At 42.3% G+C, this 26248-nt stretch overlaps 1 protein-coding gene across 1 annotated transcript in view; it reads right to left on the minus strand.

Moving 5' to 3' along the window:
- The window catches only part of STAB2 (stabilin 2), a 263642-nt gene that overhangs the window by 119446 nt on the left and 117948 nt on the right, over window positions 1–26248 (minus strand). Inside the window, exons 29-32 of the mRNA XM_073620305.1 lie at window positions 22487–22623; window positions 16947–17061; window positions 3185–3262; window positions 2149–2247 (exon numbers count right to left, since the gene is read on the minus strand). Coding sequence (XP_073476406.1) covers window positions 2149–2247; window positions 3185–3262; window positions 16947–17061; window positions 22487–22623 — 429 coding nt within the window. The remainder of the gene's footprint in view (window positions 1–2148; window positions 2248–3184; window positions 3263–16946; window positions 17062–22486; window positions 22624–26248) is intronic.

The raw sequence follows: 26248 nt of genomic DNA on the forward strand, positions 1-26248 counted from the left end.
ATGTCAGACAGTTTGTGGACAAGGATTTCTATTTAGATGATTGCTTGAAATCACTACCCACAAATGAAGCCGCAATCAGTCTCCTCAAAAGAACTCAGGCAATGCTTGCGTGTTCCAACTTAAGACTCCAAAAGATTGCTTCCAACAGTAGAGAAGTCTTAGAAGCCTTTCCTGTCCAAGATCATTCTAACGAGTTAAAGGACTTAGATCTAGGTACAGACTCACTTCCCATGCAACGCAGTCTTGGTTTGCTTTGGGACTTAAGATCTGATACGTTAACTTTCCAAGTAAACACAGAAGAAAAACCCTTTACCCGTAGAGGTGTCCTGTTTACCATAAATAGCCTGTATGATCCATTAGGCTTTGCAGCATCTGTCACCATCCAGGGTAAAGCACTACTGAGAGACTTAACCTGTGAGTCGCTAGATTGGGACCACCCTCTCCCCACTGACAAGAAGAACCTATGGCTAGAGTGGAAGGACTCACTAACAGCTCTATCCAACCTTAAAATTCCACGACCATATGCTCCTCTGTCATCTGCAGATGTTCAGATGCAAAGACTTTGTGTGTTTTCAGATGCTTCTGTTAAAGCAATTGCTGCTGTAGCTTATCTGAAAACCATAGACACTAAAGGACAATGCCACATAGGGTTTGTAATGGGGAAAGCAGAACTTGCACCACTTCTCAAACACACCATACCCAGGCTGGAAAAGCAAAACTGCACGTGGATCTTCAACCCACCTCACTCTTCTCACATGGGAGGTGTTTGGGAGAGGATGATAGGCATAGCCCGCAGAGTTCTTAATTCTATCTTCCTACAAGTAGAAACTTCAAGGCTTACTCACGAATGTTTAGTAACATTTATGGCAGAGGTTACAGCTATCATTAACACCAGACCTTTGACCTCCATTTCAAGTGACTCTGAGGATCCAGTGGTTCTCACACCTGCCATGTTACTCACGCAAAAGATTAGTATTGCCGGTACTCCAGCTGGAGAGTTTTGTGAGAAGGATCTTTACAAACGTCAATGGAGACAAGTACAAACCCTTGCCAATACCTTCTGGAACCGGTGGAAGGAACAATATATATCTACTCTACAAGTAAGGAGAAAGTGGCACACTGAAAAGCCTAATCTTAAACCTGGTGATGTTGTGCTCATGAAAGATTGCCAGACACTAAGGAATATGTGGCCTTTAGGTTTGATCACCAAAGTACTGCCAAGCAAGGATAATCGTGTCTGTAAGGTCGAGGTCAAGATCTTTCAACAGAATGAGGCTAAAGTATTCTTGAGACCAGTGACCGAACTTATTCTGTTGCTTTCTAAGGAGGACTCAGTTAGTGACATCGCTTGATGTCAGGCGGGGAGTGTTCTGTCCACCAGATGTCTTGCTGATGACACGCCCAAGGTCTGGTGATTTTCAGCAATTACAGATATACATCAAGTGGGATCAGACAGACCACCTCCAGGAGGCTTACGGCCTTGTATGGATGTCACAGTGGAAATGTAAGTCCTGTGTCTAAACCCTCACAGAGCCCTAGCTAATGGTCAGTACATAAGCATCCCTTTTGCTTTAACAAGTAAAATACAGTTCAGGGAATCCCGCAGATTCTTTAGGTCAACTGCCATTTTAACTGCCGAGGAGCGTTTGTGACACCTCTACAAGGTCCGAATTTGGTCCAACAGCGTTGTGATCTCCTGGTGCCTCTCCTTTTTCCTGGACCCTAATTTAATCAGTGTGCCTTGGACTACACATTTTTGTTCCTCCCCCACTACCCATGGGGAATTCTCTGGGAGCTCATCCATTGCAAAATAGTTTTGAATTTCTCCCTCCACCATACACATATAATGTGTGTTTTGTACCAAATTATCATTTATTCTCCAATTTCCTGCTATTTGCTTTTGATATCCAACCAGCTTTATTGCAAGTAGTGCAAACTCACAAAGCCAGACTGTGGCACATCACTCACTTCCAGACCCTCTCCTACTCCTTCATTATGTTTCTCCCTAACAGGGGCTTAGTCATCAAGGTTTCATGACTAGTCAGGTCACCTTCATGACTGATTCCCTATTGGGGTGAAATGATAATATCTTTATGCATTTCCAGATTTATACATGGGGGTCCAATGAGTTTACTACTTATGTCTTACAATGATGTATCCACGGAAGATTGAATAATCCGGCATCTGATCAAGTCTTGTCATAAGGTCCGGCATTACATCAACAAGGAGTGGTTCTGGGGTCAACACCTGCAAAATGCAGAAATACCTATTCATGTTTCTAACATTCTGACCAAATATAATGAACATAATCAGTATGCATATACCTGAGATATTTAGCTGTTTTGAGCAGAACTCCAGTCAAAATGTTTTATAGCTTTGGATAGAGTGAAAAGGTATTGCTGTCTTTTTCCTTCTCTGGGAGATTTTCCCTCACTTTCAGTCGTAGAGAAATAATGCAAAATGAGAAGAAATCTGTCCAAAGTGAGGGGAATTCAATCTTTGAACATTGCCATTGGAATCACTATCCCTACTGCACTTGTATCCATGTGGCAGATGAAAAATCTTGAATTCCTTATTACATTCTGTCCTGCTGATAATGTTCAACAACTGGAAAATGAAAGAAAGAAAAACCTGACAAATTTACTAGCTATTCTCCATGCTAACCAAAACTAGAAAAAAGTGTTGTCTGGAGTTCAACTTAATTTAGAAAATTAGAAGAAGCTATGCTGTGTCTGGGCTCACCCATACATATAATATGGCTAAGGTGATCTGAAACATGTGCCATACACAGCTCTTAATATTTTGAATTCTTAAAAGACATTTTACTTTACAAATAGCATTTTGCCCATAAAGGAGGTATACAATTTTGACAACTACAGCCCTGGGAACCCCAGGATTCTTTGTACTGTGTTCCAGGAAATGTATTTTAGACTTCTTCTACTTAAACATTAGCCTTATGCTGATGGGTATACTGTATCAGCAAATTAGATTAATACAGGTCAGTTCTTAAGCTACACTGATCATTTCAATTTCCTATTTCTAAATGGAATATAGTTATGGTTATAAATGTTAACAATTAAATAGAAAAGTTGTCAGTCAATTGCTCAGTGGTCCATTAGTAATCAGTAACAGTTCTACAATGCCACTAGGCAGTTTATAATTGTACTGCTGCAGCTACCCTTACCTTGTCAACAACGTGCACTACTCCATTTACAGCTGCTATGTCACCAGCAATAATTTTAGCACCACCAACTGTGACAATCTGGAATAAGAGAAAAGGGTACAATTTATTCAGTCCCTTTACCAAGTACTCTCATAAGTCACATGATCTCTTTGCTATTAATGGCTATAAATGTAAAGGGTATGTAATCACAAATTTTTTTTGTGATTACATACCGATAATTTTTTTGTATATGTTTGCTATTTTTTCTCACTGTACACAGTTTTCTTAACCAATTTCCCCGTGGATCAATTTTCTTTTCATTTTACACACATGAGAAAAATCTGAATTTTTGGCTAGAAAATTTTTCAAAACCCCCACAGATTATATATTTTCTGAAAGCAGAGGCCCTGTAGAATAAAAAGATAGTAGTTGCAATTTTATATGTTGAACACAAACACAATTTAATCCCAATTTTTTGTACAAACTGAAAGATGAGGGTGTGTCAAGTAAACATATATCACATTTGTTCATTTCCTGGGGCGTGGCTTCCGTTGTCCTCTGCTGACATGGATGGAGTGTCCAGCCTTTAGCATCCAGCATTATCCTGTGAAGGGATCGCAGCTCTGAGAGACCTAAAACTGCATCATCCTAAGGCTGAAGGTGTGAGGTGGCATTAGGTGGCTGATATGAACAGACAAACAGCGGCAGATCTGCTGCAGGAGTACGCAAGGACCGATAATCAGCAGAGTGAACGCAGCCCTCCACAAACATGGAATGGCGGGCTGCTGGCAGCTGAAACATTAAAAGCAAGTACTCCCCCCCCTCCCCCGGCTGACAAAATGGAAAAAAAGCTCACGCTGGATCAGATGAACGCTCAACTACTAGCTTCTATACAGTCGAGCAGTGGCATGTTAACAAGGAAAATCGAGGAACTAAAGGAGGATATAGGACTGAATTGCAGAATATGTGGGGGAGAGTGACTGAAGTGGAGAAAAGAGTATCAACTGGATGAACTCCCCGCAGTAGTAAAAAAAGCAGCAGAAACGGAAAAACAGATGGTACTGTGGCAACAAAAAATGGACGATTTGGAAAATCGCATGCAAATAAATAATATAAGAATTGTGGGTATGCCAGAGAAAGTGGAAGGCCTGAATGTGGGACAATTTGTGGAGAGATGGATAAAAACGATCTTTCCGGATGCAGAGTTTTCTATGGCATTTGAAGTGGAGAGAGCTCATAGAGTTCCAGCGAGATCACCAAACCAGGTGCACCAGCAAGACCATTATTAGCAAGACTGCTAAATTGTAAGGGTTTAGATCTGGTATTGGGGAAGGCAAGACAAAAGGGAAACACATACAGTTTGAGAGTAACAAAGTATCTATACGCCCAGACTTTTCATTGGAGCTACAGAAGCGACGTGCAACATTTAATGAAATTAAGCCAAAACTCCAGGAAAAAGAAATTGACTACTCAATGGTGCATTCCGCTCGATTAAGAGTGGTGGATGATGGAAAGACTTTTTTTTTCAACACCCCAGAGCAAGCCCAAGAGTGGTTGAGGATAAGTACCAAATAAATGGATCGATAAGTATGAACTGTATAGATGAGAAGTGACTAAGATTTGATAGATGGTGGGGGGGAGATGTGTTTATCCTTTTTTTTTTTTTTTTTTTGGGGGGGGGGGTATAACACATGCACATGAAGGTTGGAACACAACGATTAATTATCATATATAATGATATATCATGATAATTATGACATAATATAGAGTTGAACTTTGAATAGTGATTAATGCAATTTGGTGGATGTAATTTGGTGGATGGGTGATTGTTGGATCGGTTGTTATTTTTCTATTTTTTTATTTTTTGGGCTAAATGGTGCAATTGATAAAAGATTCTGGTGTTTCGAAGAAATGCACATTGAGGGGTAGGGTTGAAACATCCATTCTTTTTTTTTAAGGTGACTACACATGCATATGCATTTTAAGGTGACTACACAGAAGTGTTTTATTTATTTATTTATAATTATTTTCTCTTTTTTTTTTAGGTGACTACACATGCATATGCATTTTAAGGTGACTACATGAAAGTGGGTGTTTTTTAATCCTTTTTTTTTTTTTTTTCGACTACACAAAAGTGTTTTTTTGTTATTTTTTTTTTTTTAGGTGACTACACACGCATATGCATTTTAAGGTGACTACACCGAAGTGTTTTTTGTTTTTTTTTTCTTTGTGGCTTTGGATATGCATAAGATTTGATAACATATGAGTTATACACAGCGAGCATGGAATATGCATTTATAAGGGTATCACATGGGAAGTAGATAAACACATTGGGAGTATATGGATATAGACTTGCCCAAACCCCTAAATTATATAACATGGTATAGGATATTATAAATTATAATTATAGTTATTATAGTTATTTTTATTTTTGGTGTGCCTCTCCCTACCCTTGAGATAGAAGAGAAGTATATTGAAAGATATTGAAAGATATGCAAAGTTAGCTGAGGAATAGTTTATGGGTCTCTCAGAGCCAGATAGGCTGAGAACACTATGTATTGCTTCCATACAAGAGTGCTGTATGGTGACAATGCCCCGATAATAATTTTAAATTGTTGGTGTATGAGTGAGGTAGGATGGATGGTAAGAATGAAGTGTATGCAATTAAAAGATGATAATATACCAAATAATAATATGCTGCTGAGTATCACCAAGAAAAACTAGTCCCTAGAGGTAGGAGGAATAAGGGGCACTTATTGGCGAGAGGGTTAAAGATTAGATTAAACATAGGAAAGGCCCGATATGGCTGAGCAGTGTGCAGTATTGACATGGAATGTAAGAGGCCTAGGGACAGCAGTGAAACTGACTCAAGTATTTGATGTTATACATAAGACCCAGGCCATAAAAATATGCTTACAGGAAACACATATGATAAAAGAGCATTCCCATCAGTTAAAAAAACATGGGTTCGGTGGTTAGACCATGAGTACCATACAACTTATTCGAGGGGAGTTACCTTAATGGTACACCAGATGGTATCCTGGGAATGTATGCAGGTAAAAAGAGACCCAGAGGGGAGATAAATATTTGTATATGCTAGACTGTATGCATTACCATTTGTGATTATAGGACTGTATAATTCACCTCTGGCTAATATGAAGATATTAAAAGAAGCAGTGATATTTATGGCACAATATCCAGAGGCATATGTTATATGCATGGGGGATTTTAATATAATAATGAATCCAGTTATGGACAAACATGGAAAGCTCCCTAGGGATCAAGTGGGTGGAAAGAGTAAATTTGGGAAGTTTGTTGAGGAGGTTGGAGGGGTAGATATATGGAGAATTAAGAATCCTCAAACTAAAGGCTTATACATGCTTGACACCAGGGAAGGGAAGTATGTCCAAGATTGATTTAATATTGGTTAAGCATCGGACCATTCACCTATGGTATGTAAGCTGTTATTAAGCCCTATGGGAAAATGTTTAGGATGGAGGGTGCACCATTACTAGTTGTTGCAGTTAGGACCTAATGGTCGTATACCAGAACAACTGGAGGTGTTCCTTGAGGCCCATAGAGAGACACAGATGGATGGGAATTTATGGGACACCTTTAAGGCATGCTTAAGGGGAGCCCTGAAATCCACGATCTCATATATAAAACAGAATAATAGGCAACAAGAGTGGGCATGTGCCCGAGCAGAAGCACAATTTATAATTAACTATTCAAATTCTAAGCAGCAAAAATGGGAAAACCTTGCTTATGGCTATTGCTAAACGTAAGCTTTTTTTCAAAAACAGTAGTATTTTGAACAGGGAGAACAGTCAAGTAAGTAATTAGCACTTCAAATGAAACAGCAGACTCCTTCCTCAATAATCTCAAAAATAAAAAGTAGTAGTGGAGTGGAGTTTATATGGTAGAGGAAATAATAAAAAGATTTTATGAATACTACGTTACAATGTATACATCAACCTTGATGTGTGCAGAGGAATATATTGAGAAATATCTCAATGATTTGGACTTTCCTGAATTTATGGAAGAGCAGATCTTAATGTTGGAAGAAGAGATTGCTGAGGAGGAAGTGAGAGAGGCTATCTCACAGATGGCAACCGGTAAATCGCCTGGTCCAGATGATATACCCTTATGCCCCGTACACACGGTCGGATTTTCCGACGGAAAATGTGTGATAGGACCTTGTTGTCAGAAATTCCGACCGTGTGTAGGCTCCATCACACATTTTCCATCGGATTTTCCGACACACAAAGTTTGAGAGCAGGCTATAAAATTTTCCGACAACAAAATACGTTGTCGGAATTTCCGATCGTGTGTACACAAATCCGACGCACAAAGTGCCATGCATGCTCAGAATAAATAAAGAGATGAAAGCTATTGGCTACTGCCCCGTTTATAGTCCCGACGTACGTGTTTTACGTCACCGCGTTCAGAACTATCGGATTTTCCGACAACTTTGTGTGACCGTGTGTATGCAAGACAAGTTTGAGCCAACATCCGTCGGAAAAAATCCTAGGATTTTGTTGTCAGAATGTCCGATCAATGTCCGACCGTGTTTACGGTACATTAGGGATATATAGATATTATAGTACCAGTTTTATCCATAGTATGTACAGAGGCCTTTGTGTGTGGAGTATAACCAATCTCTATGTACGAGGCTATAGTAGTATTAATACCGAACCTGGATAAAGATCTGAGTGAGTGTGCCGCTTATAGACCAATCTCGCTATTAAATATAGATTATAAGATCCTAGCCAAAATTCTTGCAAAAGGTTAAATATGGTTATTACCTCTATTATCCATAATGATCAAACAGGATTTATTCCAGGGAAATCAACATTAATATAAGAAGAACTCAAATAGTAGCACAGTTAAAAGAGCATATTCCAAATATTTCTGCATTGGCATCCTTGGATACGGTTAGAGCATTTGACTCTATAGAGTGGCCGTTTCTAAGAGTGACAATGAAAAGATTTGGATTTGGAGAAAGATTTATAAAATGGGTGGGTATATTATATAAACAGCCATGGTCAAATTTGCTGGTGAATGGTATGCTATCACCTCCTGTAAAGCTGTATAGAGGGACTAGACAAGGATGTCCCCTATCTCCACAACTGTTTGCAATAGCGATAGAAGCTTTAGCGTTAAGTTTCAGGCAGTCAAAGAAATACAAGGGAATTACTCTAGGGGAAAAAACAGTGTATTGGATTGTATGCAGACGACATATTATATATGTTGGATGCTCAGAGTACATTTAATGAAGTCACGAAAATAATAGAGACATTTGGAGAGTTCTCTGGCCTGAAGATAAATTGGCAGAAATCTGCATTGATGCCATTAAGACAGGAAATACAGATGGGAGACGGGGGGTAGAGTCCCCATTAAAAATAGTACAGTCCTTTAAGTATTTGGGAATTTATATTACTTCACAAGCGAAAGAGGCATGGAAAGCTAATGTATATCCTCTAACAGAGCACATTAAACATAAATTGGGGATATGGTCTAAAATTGCTTAAATGCTTATATGTGTTCTCACATTCACCAGCAACAATACCTAAAGTAATATTTAGCAAACTGAACTCCCAGTTTATAAAATTCATATGGGCTAATGGAAGATGTAAATTAAAACTAACAACATTGCCAGATATATACCTATAATATTTAGCGGGCCAATTAAAGCTCCTGCAGAAGTGGATAGCTCAGGAGCAGGGAGAGGGAGTGGAGAAGTACTTGCTTAAGATCTTAGAGGTAGATGAACTGTTATGCCGTGTATACACGAGTGGATTTTCCGTCAGAAAAATCTTGGATGGTTTTTCCGACGGAATTCCGCTCAAGCTTGGCTTGCATACACACGGTCACACAAAAGTTTGCTGAACTTTCGACCGTCAAGAACGTGGTGACGTACAACACTACGACGAGCCAAGAAAATGAGGGAACAAGAATTATTGACGTACAACACTATGACGAGCTGAGAAAATGAAGTTCAGTGCTTCCGAGCATGCGTCGAATTGTTTCCGAGCATGCGTAGCCCTCAAAACAAAACAGTTCGACGCATGCTCTGAAGCATTGAATTGTTTCCGAGCATGCGTAGCCCTCAAAACTGCATGCCTCCACGAAAAGGCTAAAAAAAACCCAAAATTATCAGTAGGTGAATTTACAGCTCATCAGTTTCGAGTTATCTGTAAATGGGGGGACAAGAATTATTATTGACGTACAACACTATGACGAGCAGAGAAAATGAAGTTCAATGCTTCCGAGCATGCGTCGAATTGTTTCCGAGCATGCGTAGGAATTTTGCGTGTCAGAAGTGCTACAGACGATCGGAATTTCCAATCTGAACTTTTTCCGTCCGAAAAATTGAGAACATGCTCACAATCTTTTGCTGGCTGGAATTCGGCCAGCAAAAGTCCGATGGAGCATACACGCGGTCGCATTTTCCGACCAGAAGCTCTCATCGGTCTTTTGCTGGCCGAATTTCCGATCGTGTGTGTGGCATTAGTGGGACTAGAGGCACAGACAGCAAGATTATCAAGGGTAAAAATCCCCGTATTAACTGTGGCACGATCAGTATGGAGAGAAACAAAAAAGTGGTGGGATATACTGATACTCCTTTGGAGATTCCAATCTGGAATAACCCAAACTTGGAGCAGTTAAAGATATTCATGGACTGCGAGTTCTGGAAACGGAAGAGAATAGGCACATTGACACAGTTATATAACAATAGAACATTACGCTCTTTTGAATATCTGTGTAAACAGCATGATATCTCATATAAATTTTTTTATAAATACTTACAGCTTCGTCATGTGCTACAGTCACAACTAGGTAACCAGAACCCTAAGATATCTAGATTTCCCCTTATAGGGGTACATAGATCACAGGGCCCTAAGGGACAAATATCTATATTATATGCACATCTAATCCAGGCTAAAATAGGCAGTAGCCAAATGAGAGTAAGAGATAAATGGCAGATGATTATTCCGAATATGACAGATGAGAAGTGGGAGGAGATATGCTCTATACATCTGACAGTCTCACCAGCGGCTAATAATAGATTAATTCAATTATATATGACGCATCAGATATATCTTAGCCCAAGTAGACTATTTGGAATGGGGTGTAGATCTACATTGAACTGCCTGCGATGTCATCAAGAGGGAGCAGATTTCCTACATTTAATGTGGAACTGCGACCACACTTTAAGATATTGGAACCAGGAAATAGAAAAGCTGTCGAATGTGGTGAGCAAATCGATCCCATGTAATGTGGAGGTATGCCTGTTGAGACTATTGGAAGATGAGATATGGCCTAGATATATTAAAATGTTACTGCAGGAAACATTATTTTTGGCACGGAAGCAAATAGCGGTAAGGTGGATAAAGGCGGAACCACCTTCGGTAATCCAATGGATGAAAACCGTTAATCAAGTGATACGAGAAAATAATGTATGAGCATAGAGGAGGGATACAAAAATATCATAAGATATGGGACGTATAGAATAATGCACACGCAACTGTGGATAGGAATGAAAGATAAGTGGATAAATGGGTGACTGGCAGCAGCCAAAGGAATAAATTAAATTGGGATATGGTAGTAGTGAGAGTGTATAGAAGGCTGTTAGAGGTATGTATGAAAAATAGAAGTTTGGTGAAACTTTTGGAATACATATAGATATTGTAAAATATATATCTTTTTGAAATAAAGTAGAGTATTAAAAAAAAACATATCACATTTATTAGCCCTCAAAACTGCATGTGTTAGTATTCAGATGTGTGGCATGGAGCGACAGAGTATTTATTTTTTCTTTATCGTACATCACGGGACACAGAGCACCATAGTAATGACTATCTGGGTTATATGCTACCTTTAGGTGATTGGACACTGGCAACCAATAGTAAGAAGGTTCCTCCCATATAACCCCTCCCATACAGGAAGTACCTTTAGTTTTGTGTCAGTGTCTTGAAGGTGATGGTCACGGCTATGGAAGCTCTTCAAATTTCTTCAATAATGTCCCAGTGAGGATATTATAATCGGATTCATTCGGATGGCATATTATGCTAAAGTGGATGATACCCGAGCCTTGGTTCAAGAACAAGGTTTTGCCTGTAATATGTCCTTTATGGCACTGGACCCTTGTTATATGGTATTCCTGGTCTTTCATTTGCCCAAGGAAACCTAAAGGGTGCCTTACAGGTCCAAGGGTGTGGACCCAAACAAATAAAAAGGGGACCCGGTCCATGAAGGTCCTCAGTGGCGCTACCCGCGGTGATGGGGGAAGATTGGGCCTGTACAGGCCCTGCAGCGAGGATCGGTGAGTGCTCCCTCTGGAGGCCTAAAAGTAATATTACTGTATTGACATGACATGTTGTTGCCAAATGTTCATACCTTATGTTCCACTGTTAGTCCCATATAGACACACTAAGACGGCTGTCTCCCGCACTGGGGCACGCGCATGCGTCAGGAGTGCGCTGCGTGCCCGTGCGCCTGTATCCATCTGTGTGCGCTATTGCGTACGCGAGTGGCGGTCACCACGTGCTTCGCAGCGTGAAGGTATGGCGCCGCGTGTTCCCAGCGTGCACAGTAAGATTCCCGGGCGTGCGTGCGTCATGTGACGACGCGCGCATATAGAGGGAAGTCAGTGCCTGCGTGTGTTAAGGCTGTTTGTCAGATTAGACTTGTATACGGTGGAACACAGAGGCTACATGAGTCGGGCATTTGCAACACATAGAAAGTTAAGGCCGTGGTGATTACTATAAGCTGTTTTTCAGCCTTATAGCACAGAGAGAGTATTGTTTTTCCTCTAAATCCCTGTAAGCAATGTCTTCCAGAAAACGAGGCATGGGGAACAGGGCTAGTCCAGGGGTTAAAATGACTCCTTCAAAAACAGGAGATCAACCTCAGGCTACTGCAGCACCTATCTCCCCCCGAAAGACCTGCGGCATTTGGCCTGGCTGAGCCACTGCATTTGTCAGGCGTTGTGGCCACCACCAATATCCCTGCATCAGCTTATGTTACTAAGGATGACTTAACGTCAGCCCTTGCTGGCCTTGAAGGCAAAATATGATTGCCTCAGTAACACAGGGAGGGAAGAAACGGCATAAATCTCCCTCTCCCGAGCCTGGTCCCAGTGCTGAGTCACTTGAGCACCAGGACTCCCTTAGCTAATTGGGTCCTTGTGATTTGGATCCAGAATGGGCAGAGGATTTTGAGGAGGTGGCCTTGGGGATAAAGAAGCGGAGGCCGAAGAGTCCTCAGAGGGGGACTCAGGTTCTGAAGAACCATTGTCGGCTTCGCAATCCCAAAAATTGTTTATCCAGTCTTTAGCTGAAATGGTGAGAGCAGGATTTAAGTTACCCCCTGTACAAGGGCCAGAACTTTCCTGTTCTACTTTGGGATCCTTGCGACCTCAGCAAGGTTCCCGGGCGTTTCCTGTGCATCCATTATTGGAGCAGCTGATTTACGCTGACTGGGACCAACCGGACAGAATATACTTACCTCCAAAGAGGTTTTCATTTTTGTACCCTATGGAGGAAAAATTAAAAAAAAAGTGGGATACGCCTTTAGTGGATGCTGCTATTTCTTCGGTAAATAAAAGCTTAACCTGTCCAGTGGATAATGCCCAAGGGTTTAAAGAGCCAGCGGATAAGAAGGTGGAATCCTTACTAAAAGCCTCCTTTGCGGTGGCTGGGTCAGCAGTACAACCGGCTGTTGCGGCTATTGGGATCTGCCAAACCATGAAGGACCATTTTAAAAGACTGGTCAGGAACCTGCCGGTTCAGGAGGAATATTCTGATGAATTGTCAGAACTTCCTTGCGCATTATGTTTTGCAGTAGACACATTAAAGGACTCAATCCAGCAGATGTCTCGCTTTGCGCTACTCTCAGTGCATATGTGCAGAGTCTTATGGTTAAAGAACTGGTCAGCCGAGATGCCATGTAAAAGGCTGCTCGCGGCTTTTCCCTTTCATGGGGAACGTTTGTTTGGAGAGGATCTGGATAAGTATATCCAAAAAAATCTCAGGCGGAAAGAGCTCCTTGCTTCCTGTTAAGAGAAGGAATAAGCAGCCCTCCTTTAAAATTCCTAATGCTCCTGGGCCAGGCGCCTCTTCTCCCAAGAAGTATTGACGGCCTCAACCACCTGCCTTTAAGAAACCTCAAGGTCAAAAAAGACCTTGAACTCAGAAGCCGGACAAAGCAAATGCCAAGTCCTCCTTGTGAAGGGGCGCCCCCACTCTTACAGGTGGGGGGCAGACTGCGGCGGTTCACAGATGCTTGGGCAAGGTTGGTGCAGGACAGGTGGGTCATTTCCACTATAACACAAGGTTACAAAATAGAATTCCAGGATTTTCCCCCAAATCGGTTTCTGATATCAAGAGTCCCATCGGACCCAGAGAAAAGAACAGCTAAAAAGGCAAGGGGTGATTATCAAGGTTCCGCACAAAGAAGGATTCAAGGGGATTTATTTGAACCTGTTTACATTGCCGAAACCAAATGGGGAGGTAAGGCCCATTCTGGACCTCAAGTCCCTCAATTCCTTTCTAAGGGTCCGAACCTTCTGTATGGAAACGGTTCGTTCAGTGATCGCATCCTTAAAAAAAGGGGATTTTTTAGCATCCATAGACATCAAGGATGCGTACCTGCATGTGCCGATTTTCAGCCAACATCAAAGATTTCTATGCTTCGCAGTAGAGGGGTGTCATTTCCAGTTTGTAGCACTTCCATTCGGTCTGGCTACGGCCCCTCGAGTCTTCACAAAAGTGTTGGCTCCAGTATTGGCTTCTCTAAGGTCCCAAAAAATATTGGTGATAAGATATCTAGATGACCTTCTGTTAAAGGACCAGTCCTATTCTGCCCTGATAGAAAATGTTTCAACTACTGTTCATTTTCTGAGAGGCCTAGGCTGGATCCTGAATATGGACAAATTGGCCCTTCATCCAGTTCAAATACTGACATATCTAGGCCTGATCCTGGATACGACCCAGGAAAGGATGTTTTTACCCCCCTTAAAGGTCAGCTCGATAGTGGAGCTGGTCAGGAAAATCAAAAGGGTAGAAAGACCCTCAATTCTATTGTGCATGAGACTGCTGGGCAAGATGGTGTCATCTTTCAGCGCAGTTCCTTATGCACAGTTTCACTCCAGGTTGTTCCAGAAAACTATCCTGGAGGCTTGGAACAAGTCTGTTCTAGCCTTGGACCATCCAATGTTTCTATCCCCAAGGGTAAAACAGGACCTTTCTTGGTGGTCAAGGACCAGCAACTTAAGGGGCGGGAAGTCCTTTCCGCCGGTAACCTGGAAGGTGGTAACTTCAGACGCCAGTCGTCTCAGCTGGGGAGCGGTATTGGAAGAGGCCTCTGTACAGGGAAAATGGTCCCAGGTAGAGAGAACCTTGCCCATCAATCTGCTGGAAATCCGCGCAGCTCGCTTGGCTCTCCTATTTTGGACAACCAGATTGCGGGGGTTTCCGGTCAGAATCCAGTCCGACAACTCCACAGTTGTGGCATACATCAACCACCAAGGGGGCACCCAGAGCCGTGCAGCCCAAAGGGAAGTGAATCACATATTAACTTGGGCGAAGAGGCACGTGCTGTTTTTGTCGGCAGTCTATATTCCAGGTGTGGACAATTGGCAGGCAGACTACCTAAGTCCTCAGCAATTGTTACCGGGGGAGTGGTCCCTTCACCCCGAAGTCTTCCTTCAAATCTGCCAGCATTGGGGGATGCCAGAGGTGGATCTTCTGGCATCCAGGTTCAATGCCAAGGTAGACAGCTTTGTATCCAGGACCAGGGATCCGCTTGCCGTAAGGACGGATGCACTGGTGATTCCCTGGGATCGGTATTCCCTAATTTACGATTTTCCTCCGATCCAGATGCTGCTGCATCTGTTACACAGGATACAGGTGGAGCAGAAAACAGTAATTCTGGTGGCCCCAGGGTGGCCCAGGAGGTCCTGGTACTCAGAAATTGTGAGGATGGTGGTAGGAGACCCATTGTGCGTCCCTTACCGCCCAGACCTGTTGTCCCAAGGTCCCATATACCATCCTTCTTTACGGTCGCTGAATTTGATGGCATGACTATTGAGACCAGGGTACTGAAAGACCGTGGTATCAGAGGGTCTGTTCTGTCTACTCTGATAAATGCTAGAAAGCCAGTTTCTAGATTTACCATAGGGTCTGGAAATCATACATTTCCTGGTGCGAGAGGAGAAAATGGCACCCTCGCAAGTATACTATTGGGAGGGTCCTTGCCTTTCTTCAAACAGGAATTGATTTAAATCTATCTCTAGGGACCATTAAGGGACAGATTTTGGCCTTATCAATTTTTTTCCAGAGGCCAATCGCATCTCATTCTCTAGTGCGAGCCTTCATCAAAGGGGTGATGCACTTAAGGCCGCCGGTTAAGCCGCCATTATACCCCTGGGATTTGAACTTGGTGCTATCAGCTTTGGACCTATTAGGCATATTCCTTTGATCCTATTAACTAGGAAATTGGTCTTTATGGTGGCCATAACCTCGGCTAGAAGGGTGTCAGAATTGGCCGCCCTTTCTTGTAAAAAAACCCTATCTGTTTGTTCATCAGGACAAGGTGGTGATGCGACCCCGTCCAGATTTTTTACCTAAAGTGGTCTCCAGTTTTCACTTGAATCAGGATATTATTTTGCCTTCCTTCTTTCCAGACCCTAGGTCCAAGAAGGAAAGATCACTTCACTCACTAGATGTGGTGAGAGCAGTAAAGGTTTACTTGGATATGTCAGCTCCTTTTCGGAAGACTGACTCTCTTTTCATTCTGCCAGAAGGTCCTAAAAAGGGACAGGCAGCAACTAGTTCAACTATTTCTAGGTGGATTCACCAGGTTATTATCCAGGCTTATGAGTTGAAACACAAGGTTCCACCTCGATATCTCAAAGCTCATTCTACTAGAGGAGTCAGTACATCATGGGCTGTGCGTCAGCACTATGGCTCAGGTTTGCAAAGCAGCTGCTTGATCTTCGGTTCATACATTTACCAGGTTTTACCAACTGGATGTTAGATCTCAAAAGGAGACTGTTTTTGGCCACAGCGTGCTGCAAGCAGCTTTTTACATTTTGGGCCTAAAAGGGGTCTAGGAATACTATGTTCCTTCCCCTCAAATGCATTGCTTTAGGACATGCCAGATAGTCATTACTATGGTGCTCTGTGTCCCGTGATGTACGATAAAGAAAAATTGATTTTTAAAACAGTTTACCTGTAAAATTCTTTTCTTGGAGTACAATCTTTTTTCTGGGATCTTCATTGCTTGCTACAAAACTAAAGGTACTTCCTGTATGGGAGGGGTTATATGGGAGGAACCTTCTTACTATTGGTTGCCAGTGTCCAATCACCTAAAGGTAGCATATAACCCAGATAGTCATTACTATGGTGCTCTGTGTCCCGTGATGTACGATAAAGAAAAGGATTTTACAGGTAAGCTGTTTTAAAAATCCATTTATTATGCTTCAAATGTTTTAATTTTTTTTTTACATTAAAATGTTATTGCTATCACAAGAGGGCTAACAAGCCCCCTATATAATAGCATTGTGCAAGGCACAGCTACTCCTTATGGAGACATCAGGGATCGATTAGTCTCCCAAACTCTGCTAGCTCGATAAGCAGTTTACTATGCTTTTTTAACTGGGATTTTAACAGCTGCAAACCAAACAGTGCTCAGAGCAAAGATTTTCTGGGTATAAACTGTATTTTATGATTATGCCTTTCTGGCTTTTCATGAGACCTTCCAGCATTTTGTAACTTACCCCATTATCCTTAGAAAGTTTGAGAAAGTTATTTTTAAGAGAGGTGGCCAACATGTCAGATGAAGACAGATTCTTTATGTCATCAGATCGGAATACACCAGATAATATATGATACCTGGAAGGATGAAAATATAGCTTTAGACATTAAAGTATAGAGTTTATGGCAGCAGCTACAGTGTGATATTACATTGGTCTGTGCAACCAGAGCATCTGGCACCCTAACTTTGCTCCAGTGAATTCCTCTTTTTGCTGCACAATGGGCTGCTGCCTCGCTTTCCATTGTGACTTTAAAACATGTTTTGGCATAAATGGAGAGGAGATCCACATTAATTAACATTGCTCATAGCAGTAACATGGTCCTTTTTCTTTTAATCTGGATTAACCTGCAGTAAAAGAAGTCAGCTGATAGGGATGAGCCAGCGGTTCGAGTCAAACGTAAGTTTGACTCGAACATCGGGTGTTCGTTTGTTCTAAAACAAACTGAACATATGGGGCGTTCGTGGGAAATTCGAGCACCGCAGAATACCCCATAATGTACTGTGAGATTGCAGTGCATTGCACCTGACCTGCATGCTTTGGCCAATCACAGCGTGCTCTGCTGAGAGAGCAATAATTGGCCAAGGGCAGAATGCCTTTGGCCAATCATGGCTCAGGGGGACTAAGTCCACTATATAAGATATATAACACTGTGTAGTGTTGTTGGCGTGTACAGAGAGATAGCTTGAGTTAGATTAAGCAGGCAGGTTATTTAGTTAGTATTTGATATATATAAACAGTCAGTCTAATATTATATATATATATATATATATATATATATATATATATATATATATATATATATATATATATACACTCTGCATTTAGCATAGACTTTATATTCAGTGTTTACTCTACTCTAAGTCAGTGCAGGCAGTGTATTAATTTTATATATATATATATATATATATATATATATATATATATATATATATATATACACACATACATATACATATACACACACACACACACACAGTCTAGTATATATATATTTATTATACTCTGCATCCAGTGTAGTCTATATCTACAGTGCATTTGGTGGTGTGCTGTTTCTAATACACTTCAGGCGGTATATATATATATATATATATATATATATAGTAATACCTTGGATTGCAAGCATAATTCGTTCCAGAAACATGCTTGTAATCCAAAGCACTCTTATATCAAAGCAAGTTTTCTCATATAATGGAAACTCAGATGTTTCGTCCCACAACCATTTATTCATAAGTCATTCAGTTTAAAGTCCATATAAAAAGATTATAGCAATGTGACCAGGTTGTGTAACCATAAAATGTCCATCCACAAATGGAAGCCTCCACAAGGGGATTAGAAGCAAAATCCAGCAGGAGCTACAGTGTATTAAAGAGAAGAGAGGCGCCTCTAAGTGTAGCAATATGGTTACATTTAATGAAGGTACAGCATTCAACTTGCATACTTAGATGTGCCTGTTTTAATCATCAACCATGTGAGTTGCTAAATGTTGTGCCTTTATTAAATGTAAGCATATTGCTACACTTACAGGCACTTCACTTCTCTTTTATACTTAGTTGTGACATGACGATACTTGTATATCAAGTAGAAGAGTTGGTGGAGTGGATAACGAAGCTGTCCTCATCTTCCTCATCCTCTGTCACCCAGGCTCAGAGTAACGCGGCTGCCAAAGTGGCCTATTCCACCAGCTCCTTGTCGACAGTCACTCCTTCCGTAGCCCCACCATCATGCACGGAGGAGTCCCCAGAATTATTCGACCACAGTGTCGGTTATATGCTGCTGGAAGATGCGCAGCGATTTGAAGGCTCTGATGTTGGTTCACAGGTTGAGGAAGGGAGTAATGTGAGCCTAGAGAGAGGGGGTGCCACAGAAGGACAAGGAACTGGCAGTCATGTTCCCCCAGCTGCAGCATACTGCCAAGCTTGCTCCAGTGACGAGGAGGGAGGGGATGATGAGGTCACTGACTACTTGGGTGCCTGAGAGAAGGAGGAGGCACAACTCCAACGAGGCAGGTTTTCCTTTAGGGGGAAGCTTAAGGGCAGCCACCCTATTGCATCACACCGCAGACCTCTCCAGGTGCAGGGTGCTGCTGACTCCCCGCTGACTTTTAAAAGTTCCTTGGTGTGGGCCTTTTTCAACACGTGTGTAGCAGATCGCACCGTTGCTGTTTGCAACCTATGTCTGAAGCGGATCAGCCGATTGGGCACCACATGCTTGACCAGACATATGACGACCTACCATGCAGTCCGTTGGCAACAGCACTTGAAAGACCCACATCATAGAAAAAGGCGGACTTCTCCTTGGTCCTCATCTGGGATCTCCAACCCTACTATATCTCCAGTTCTCTCAAAAACCTGCACTGAGAGGAATGAAGGTATAGCAATAGTTGTCCCAAGTACTTGCAGCCAGTCTGCTAGCAGTACACCACCAATTGACTTTAACAGGCAAATTTCCCTACCCAGTTGCTGAACCGTAAAAAAAATTCGGTCCCAGCCATCCACATGCTCAGCGTCTAAATGCTAGCTTGGCCAAATTGCTAGCACTGCAACTGCTGCCTTTTCAGCTGGTAGACTCTACCCCCTTTCCTGAATTTGTGGAAATGTACTGTACCTCAATGGCAGGTTCCAAAATGCCATTTCTTTTCACGGAAGGCCATTCCAGCTCTCCACCAGCATGCGGAAGGCAATGTTTTGGCCTCGTTGGACAGGGAGGTCAGCAGTAAGGTTCATATTACCGCTTACTTGTGGTCCAGCAGGCATGGGCAGGCACCTTATCTTCATGGCACACTGGGTAACTCTGCTGGTAGCTGGGAAGGATGCAGGACAGGGTTCAGTGTTGTTGGAGCTTGTTACGCCACCATGCCTCCAAAATGCTAGTGGTGATTCTGCCACAGCTCTCTCCTCCACCCCCTCCTCTTCTTCTTCCTCTATGGCCTCTTCTGCAGATTTGTCCTCTGAACCAGCAGTGCTCCGTGCTTCCTTACCTCTCAAGGCCCCCTTTATGCAGATAGCATTCCTGCAGGCCCGTCAAACACACAGGAAAAAGAGGAGGAGGAGGAGAAGGATTGTGTCAGCATGGATGTAGAGTATAACACTCAGCAACAGTCTTCAAGGGATGGTTTTCAGTCCCCAGAAACCCAAGGAGTTGTACGTGGCTGAGAGGAGGTAGTTACGGATAATGTGATTCTTAGTGACCCAGAGGACTCAGAATTGAATGCCTGGTCTCCCTGATTCTGCAAAGCCTATGAAAGGAGCCTAGGATTCAGGTATAAAGGAGAGGGTTCATTACTGGCTGGCAACCCTTTTTGATCCACGTTACAAGGGTAAAGTTGCAGAACTCATCCTGCCTTCACAGAGGGAGCAGAGGATGAAACATCTTCAGGAGGCCTTGAAGAAAAGATTTGTGTAAGGCATTTTCAGACCCTGGGAGGTTACCATTTCCTGGTGCTGGACAACGTGTTACTGAGGCTTCGTTCAGTCAGAGGAAGAGCGGTGAAGAAGGTGGCCGGCTGACCGATGCCTTTAAACTATTTTTCAGTCCTCAGTGCCATGGTCTGATCGGTTCAAGCAACCATGGCCAGTGTCTGCATTATATGGTGCAGGAATATCTAGGGGCAAGAGCAGACTTGGAGACCTTTCAACAGAGCATCCACTGGGTTGCTGGGTCTTGAGGATGGACCACTGGCCAGAACTTGCTCAATATGCAATCGCGCTACTGGACTGTCCTGCATCCAGCATGCTTTTTGAACGCACATTCAGTGCTGCTGGAGGGTTTGTAACAGATCAAACAGTGCACCTGTCCACAGACTCCGTTGATAGGCTCACATTCATAAAAATGAATCAGTCTTGAATCAGCAGCTATCAAGCCCCTGATGCTGATGTAACTGATTGAATTTGCAATGGATCTAGGATCCCTTGAAGACTGCCTATGCTGACTATCTTATTCTTCCTCAATCTTGATGATGTTTGCTTCCAACAATATTTTTGGTTTAGGGCACCACCACCCAAGGCCCAATTTTTCTACCCCCTGTTTAACAGGGGCATGTAATTACAATTTTTGATATAATATTTCACAGAAAGGCCCGTTCCTGCACCAAACAAAAGTATCTGTGAGGGGTTACAGTGTTGTGGCACCACCAGAACCCAAGGCCCAATTTTTCTGCCCCTGTTTAACAGGGGCATGTAATTACAATTTTTGATATAATATTTCACAGCAGGGCCCATTCCTGTGCCCAAAAAGAGTAACTGTGAGGGGTTACAGTGTTGTTGCACCACCACCCAAGGCCCAATTTTTTGCCCCTGTTTAACAGGGCCATGTAATTACAATTTTTGATATAATATTTCACAGTAGGGCCCGTTCCTGCGCCCAACAAGAGTAACTGTGAGGGCTTACAGTGTTCAGGCACTACCAACACCTAAGGCCCAATTTTTCTGCAGAGTATATAGGGCAGGCCGTATAATATATGTACTGCTGTTCAGAGTATATAGTGCCTGGGGGCCTGGAGGACCCCAACGCCATTTTTTTACATTTTGGTGTGGGGTTCCCCTTAATATCCATACCAGACCTGAAGGGCCTGGTATGGATTTTGGGGGGGACATAAAAGCCATTTTTTTGGGTATTTTTGGCACAGGGTTCCCCTTAATATTCATACCAGACCCAAAGGGCCTGGTAATAGACTGGGGGGAACCCACGCCATTTTTTTCAATGATTTTATTTATATTGCCGGGATCCAACAATACATTACAGCCGCGAGCAGTTTTAGATTAAATTTTTTCCTTGAAAATGTCATTTTGCTGTGGTACTGTTATAAACATGGGAAAGATGCGCTACTTTACAGGCAGATCAAGGAGACCCCCCAGGCACGATATTTAAAGAAACATTTCATTTTTATTGTTTCACTTTAAGCATTATTAAAATCACTGCTCCCGAAAAAACGGCTGTTTTTAAAACTTTTTTTTGCATTGATACATGTCCCCTGGGGCAGGACCCGGGTCCCCAAACACTTTTTATGGCAATAACTTGCATATAAGCCTTTAAAATGAGCACTTTTGATTTTTCACGTTCGCGTCCCATAGACTTTAATAGTGTTTGCACAAATTTTTTGCCTGTTCGCATGTTCTTCTGCGAACCGAACCGGGGAGGGGGGGGGGGTGTTCGGCTCATCCCTATCAGCTGAAATATGGTAGGCTTGCTTATAACCCAAGTAGACATTTTGGTGGCTATAAAGTTTAGTGTGGTAATTTTGGATTCAATATGAATATAAACAATATAATTTTGGTGAATCAAAAGCAACAAAACCAAATAATTTGAGAATTATGCATTCAATTTTACAAGGTTGGCACTCATAGTCCCTCCATGAAATTCCTCTTCTTGCAGCACACAGTATGGGCTTCACCTTTAAAGGTAATGGAGATTACTACATCTGACTGCATTCTCAATGAGTGCAGAAGATTTTTGATTTAAAGGGAAACAATGTGATAGACATAATATCAGAATTGTGAAATTACTTTAGTAAGATTGCCATTTTATCCTTCCGCATCCAGTATGATTTGTCTTGTTCGCTCATACTTTCAAATGCTTTTTGTGAAGGGACAAACACAGTCACATTGGAAGATGATGAAATCAAGGGTTTTATAGCCGGATCCTGTAATAGAAAACATAGTTACATTGGGATGGCATGCAAACATGTGTAATGAGGTTTTGCACAATGCGCATAGCAACCTTGTAGGAGGTTTATCTTAATGGGACAGGTATGTGCCTGTTTTCACTTTGAAAGAAACATAGCAATGTTGATCTGTGTCTATATATAATTGGCCATTGGTATTATTGTGTTATTATTGAAAACTGGAGTTACTTCGACTGAGACACTAACTATCATCAGACCTGCCCTGAATGTTGAAGGCTGACCATACATTATACAATTTTCTTGTACAATTTATCAAGACCATATACTATAAGGTCAAACCTAAACAATTTAAATTTATATGTAATCAGACAGGCCCTTACACTACATAGCTGAAGGTAAATCTAAAGGAAATTGAAAAAGAAAATTGATTGGTGGCTGTGGAGGAATACCTCAATTTCTTAGGCTGTGGAGGAATACCTCCATTTTCATACATTAATACATTATGCCTACAGTCTTTTTTTTGTTTTGGGTAATAATTCACGATTATCTGTTGACTAAAACAAGGTTACGTTCTGCAGAGACTTAAAGGATACGTTCACCTAAAGAATATAACAGAATATGTAAAAAGGAAATCAAGGACGCAAAAATTCAAAACGAACGACAGATTGCAAAAGATAGTAGGACAAACCCCAAAAAATTCTTCAAATATATTAATATTAAAAAGGTCAGGTTCTGAGTATGTAAGCCCTTTACAAAATAATCTAGAGTGGGTGATTGGGAACAAAGAGAAGGCAAACTTATTAAATACTTTCTTCAGCTCTGTGTATAGAAAGGAGCATGGGGGAGCTCATGTCCATAATGGGGGTGGTAGTGACACAGCTCCAAATGATCCACAATGGCTCAAAAGGGATATGGTCCAGAAATATTTAGACAGATTAAAGGTGGATAAAGCACCTGGATCAGATGGCATCCACCCACGGATCCTAAAAGAATTGAGCTCTGTAATTTCAAAGCCATTGTATCTAATTTTTAGGGACTCATTAATGACGGGAATAGTACCACTGGATTGGCGTAGGGCCAATGTGGTGCCTATATTTAAAAAGAAAACCAAGTCTTTACCAAGTAACTATAGACCTGTTAGTTTAACTTCTATAGTCGGGAAGATACTGGAGAGTTTAATAAAAGACCACATAGACGAGTTCTTGCTGGAAAAAAATATTTTAAGCAACAGACATGGATTCATGAAAGACAGAAGTTGTCAAACAAACCTGATTTCTTTTTATGAGGAGGTAAGTAAAACCTTGGACAGAGGGGTGGCGGTGGACCTGGTATACTTGGATTTTGCAAAAGCGTTTGACACAGTTCCCCACACCCCGTCTCATGTGTAAGGTAAAGTCTATAGGCTTGGAAATATCAGTTTGTAAATGGATAGAAAACTGGCCAAAAGACAGAATTCAGAGAGTAGTGGTTAATGGTTCTTACTCATTGGTCTAAGGTTATCAGTGGTGTACCCCAAGGTTCAGTGCTGGGACCCTTACTCTTTAACAGCTTGCCGACCGCGCTATAGCCGAATGATGGCTGCAGCGTGGTCGGATAACTCTGGGAGGGCGTACATTGTTTTTTTGCAGGTAGAAAAAACTGGAGTTAGACTTACCGGTAACTCTATTTCCAGTAGTTTTCCAGGACAGCCCTTGAGAGATGGAGCTCCTCTCATCGCCACAGGAAACACATTGCCATTCAGTTCAAAAGGCGGTCCCTCAGGTCCATGGTCAGTCATCGCCAAGAACCGAAGGATGGAACTGAAAAACATAATCAGAACAGGTAATAGCATCAATTCACCAACTTAATTCAAGGGTGGGATCGTGCTGTCCTGGAAGACTACTGGAAATAGAGTTACCGGTAAGTCTAACTCCGGTTTCCCCAGTCATCTTCCAGGACAGCCCTTAAGAGGATCCCTAAGTACTCACCAGATTAGGGGGGGCCACAGCTTGGAGGACTTTCCTACCAAAAGTCTGGTCCTGACTAGACAGTAGGTCTAGTCGGTAATGCCTTGTGAAGGTGGTAAAGCTTGACCATGTGACTGCTTTACTTAACTGCTCTGGGGTGGCACCAGCCTTCTCCACCCAGGATGCCGAGAGTGCTCTTGTGGAGTGTGCCTTAATACCCCCAGGAGGTTCTTTATCTAGTATTCTATACCCCTCCGTAATAGCTAACTTGATCCATCTAGCTAGAGTGACTTTGGAGGCCTTACGTTTCCCGGAGAACAGGACAAAAAGTGAATCCGCACTCCTAAATGTCTTGCTTCTAAATACCCTAGAATACATCTTCTCACATCTAGCAAGCTTTTCTTTGTCGTTTGAGGCATTTTGACAGAATGTAGGTAAGACAATGTCCTGGGACTTATGAAATTTAGATGCCACTTTTGGCAGGAACCCAGCACCCCCAGAAAGGCCCTGAGGACAACCGATAAGTCCCAAGTTGGGGTCTTGTGAATCTGGACTGGTCTGTGTCTTGTGACTGCTTTACAGAATCTTGCGATAAGTGTATCTTCATGTAAGCGGTTTTCTAGGTATACACTCAAGGGAGCGACCTGTACTTTAATTGTACTTAGCAACAACCCCCGATCTATCCCTTCTTGAAGAAACTCTAGGATACTCGTTGTGTACTTGCTTTTCTCCCCTCTAATATCTAACCAGGCATTAAACTTTTTCCAGATTTTGACATAGATAGCTCAAATGACTGATTTTCGACTCTGAAGTAGAGTTCGTAAAACTCTCTCAGATAGTCCCTTGTTCCTCAGGATTTCTTCCTCAGTAGCCACGCTGATAGTTTTAGTGTGGCAGTTTGTGGATGCAGTAGAGGTCCCTGCGAAAGAAGGTCCTGTCTGAGGGGTAGCCTCAGAGGAGGTTGATCTGCTAGCTTTAGAAGCGCTGTAAACCACGGTCTCTTGGTCCAGAATGATGCCACCAAGATTAAACGTGTCTCTTCTACTAGAAGTTTTGCTAAAACCCTCGGAATGAGGTGGAGGGGTGGAAATGCGTAAGCCAGGCTGAAGATCCAGGGGTTCTGCAGAGCGTCCACCACCAAGGGTTGATCTCTTCAGCATAGCGAAAAGAATTTTGGACGTTTGCATTTTTCTTGGTTGCGAACAGATCCACCTCTGGTTTCCTCCAGTAAGCCACTATGTGGTCGAATACTTCTGGATGCAGAGACCATTCTTGATTCAAAACTTGTTGTTGACTCAAGAAGTCTATAGTATCGTTCTGCTCTCCCTTCAGATGTACCACAGAGATGGATTTGAGGTTGTTTTCTGCCCACTGAAAAATGTACTTGGCTGCTAACATTAGCCAGGGATCCTGGTACCCCCCTGTTTGTTGATATACGCTACAGCTATCGTATTGTCAGGAAACGGACCTGAAGGTGGTGACCCTGGACCATTTCCTGAAAGACTAGTAAAGCTCTGAAAATAGCTGTCAGCTCTTTCCAGTTGGAGGAGAACTCTTTCTCCTCTGAAGTCCACTTGCCTTGAGTCCAGCGTGAGTTGAGATGGGCTCCCCAACCCCAACTGCTGGCATCTGTGGTCAATATGGACGTGATGGGTAGTATGCAATGTCCTCCTTTGTGAAGGTTCTCCTTGTCCTTC

This window comes from Aquarana catesbeiana, linkage group LG03, assembly GCF_042186555.1.
Source record: "Aquarana catesbeiana isolate 2022-GZ linkage group LG03, ASM4218655v1, whole genome shotgun sequence".
NCBI classification, from domain to species: domain Eukaryota; kingdom Metazoa; phylum Chordata; class Amphibia; order Anura; family Ranidae; genus Aquarana; species Aquarana catesbeiana.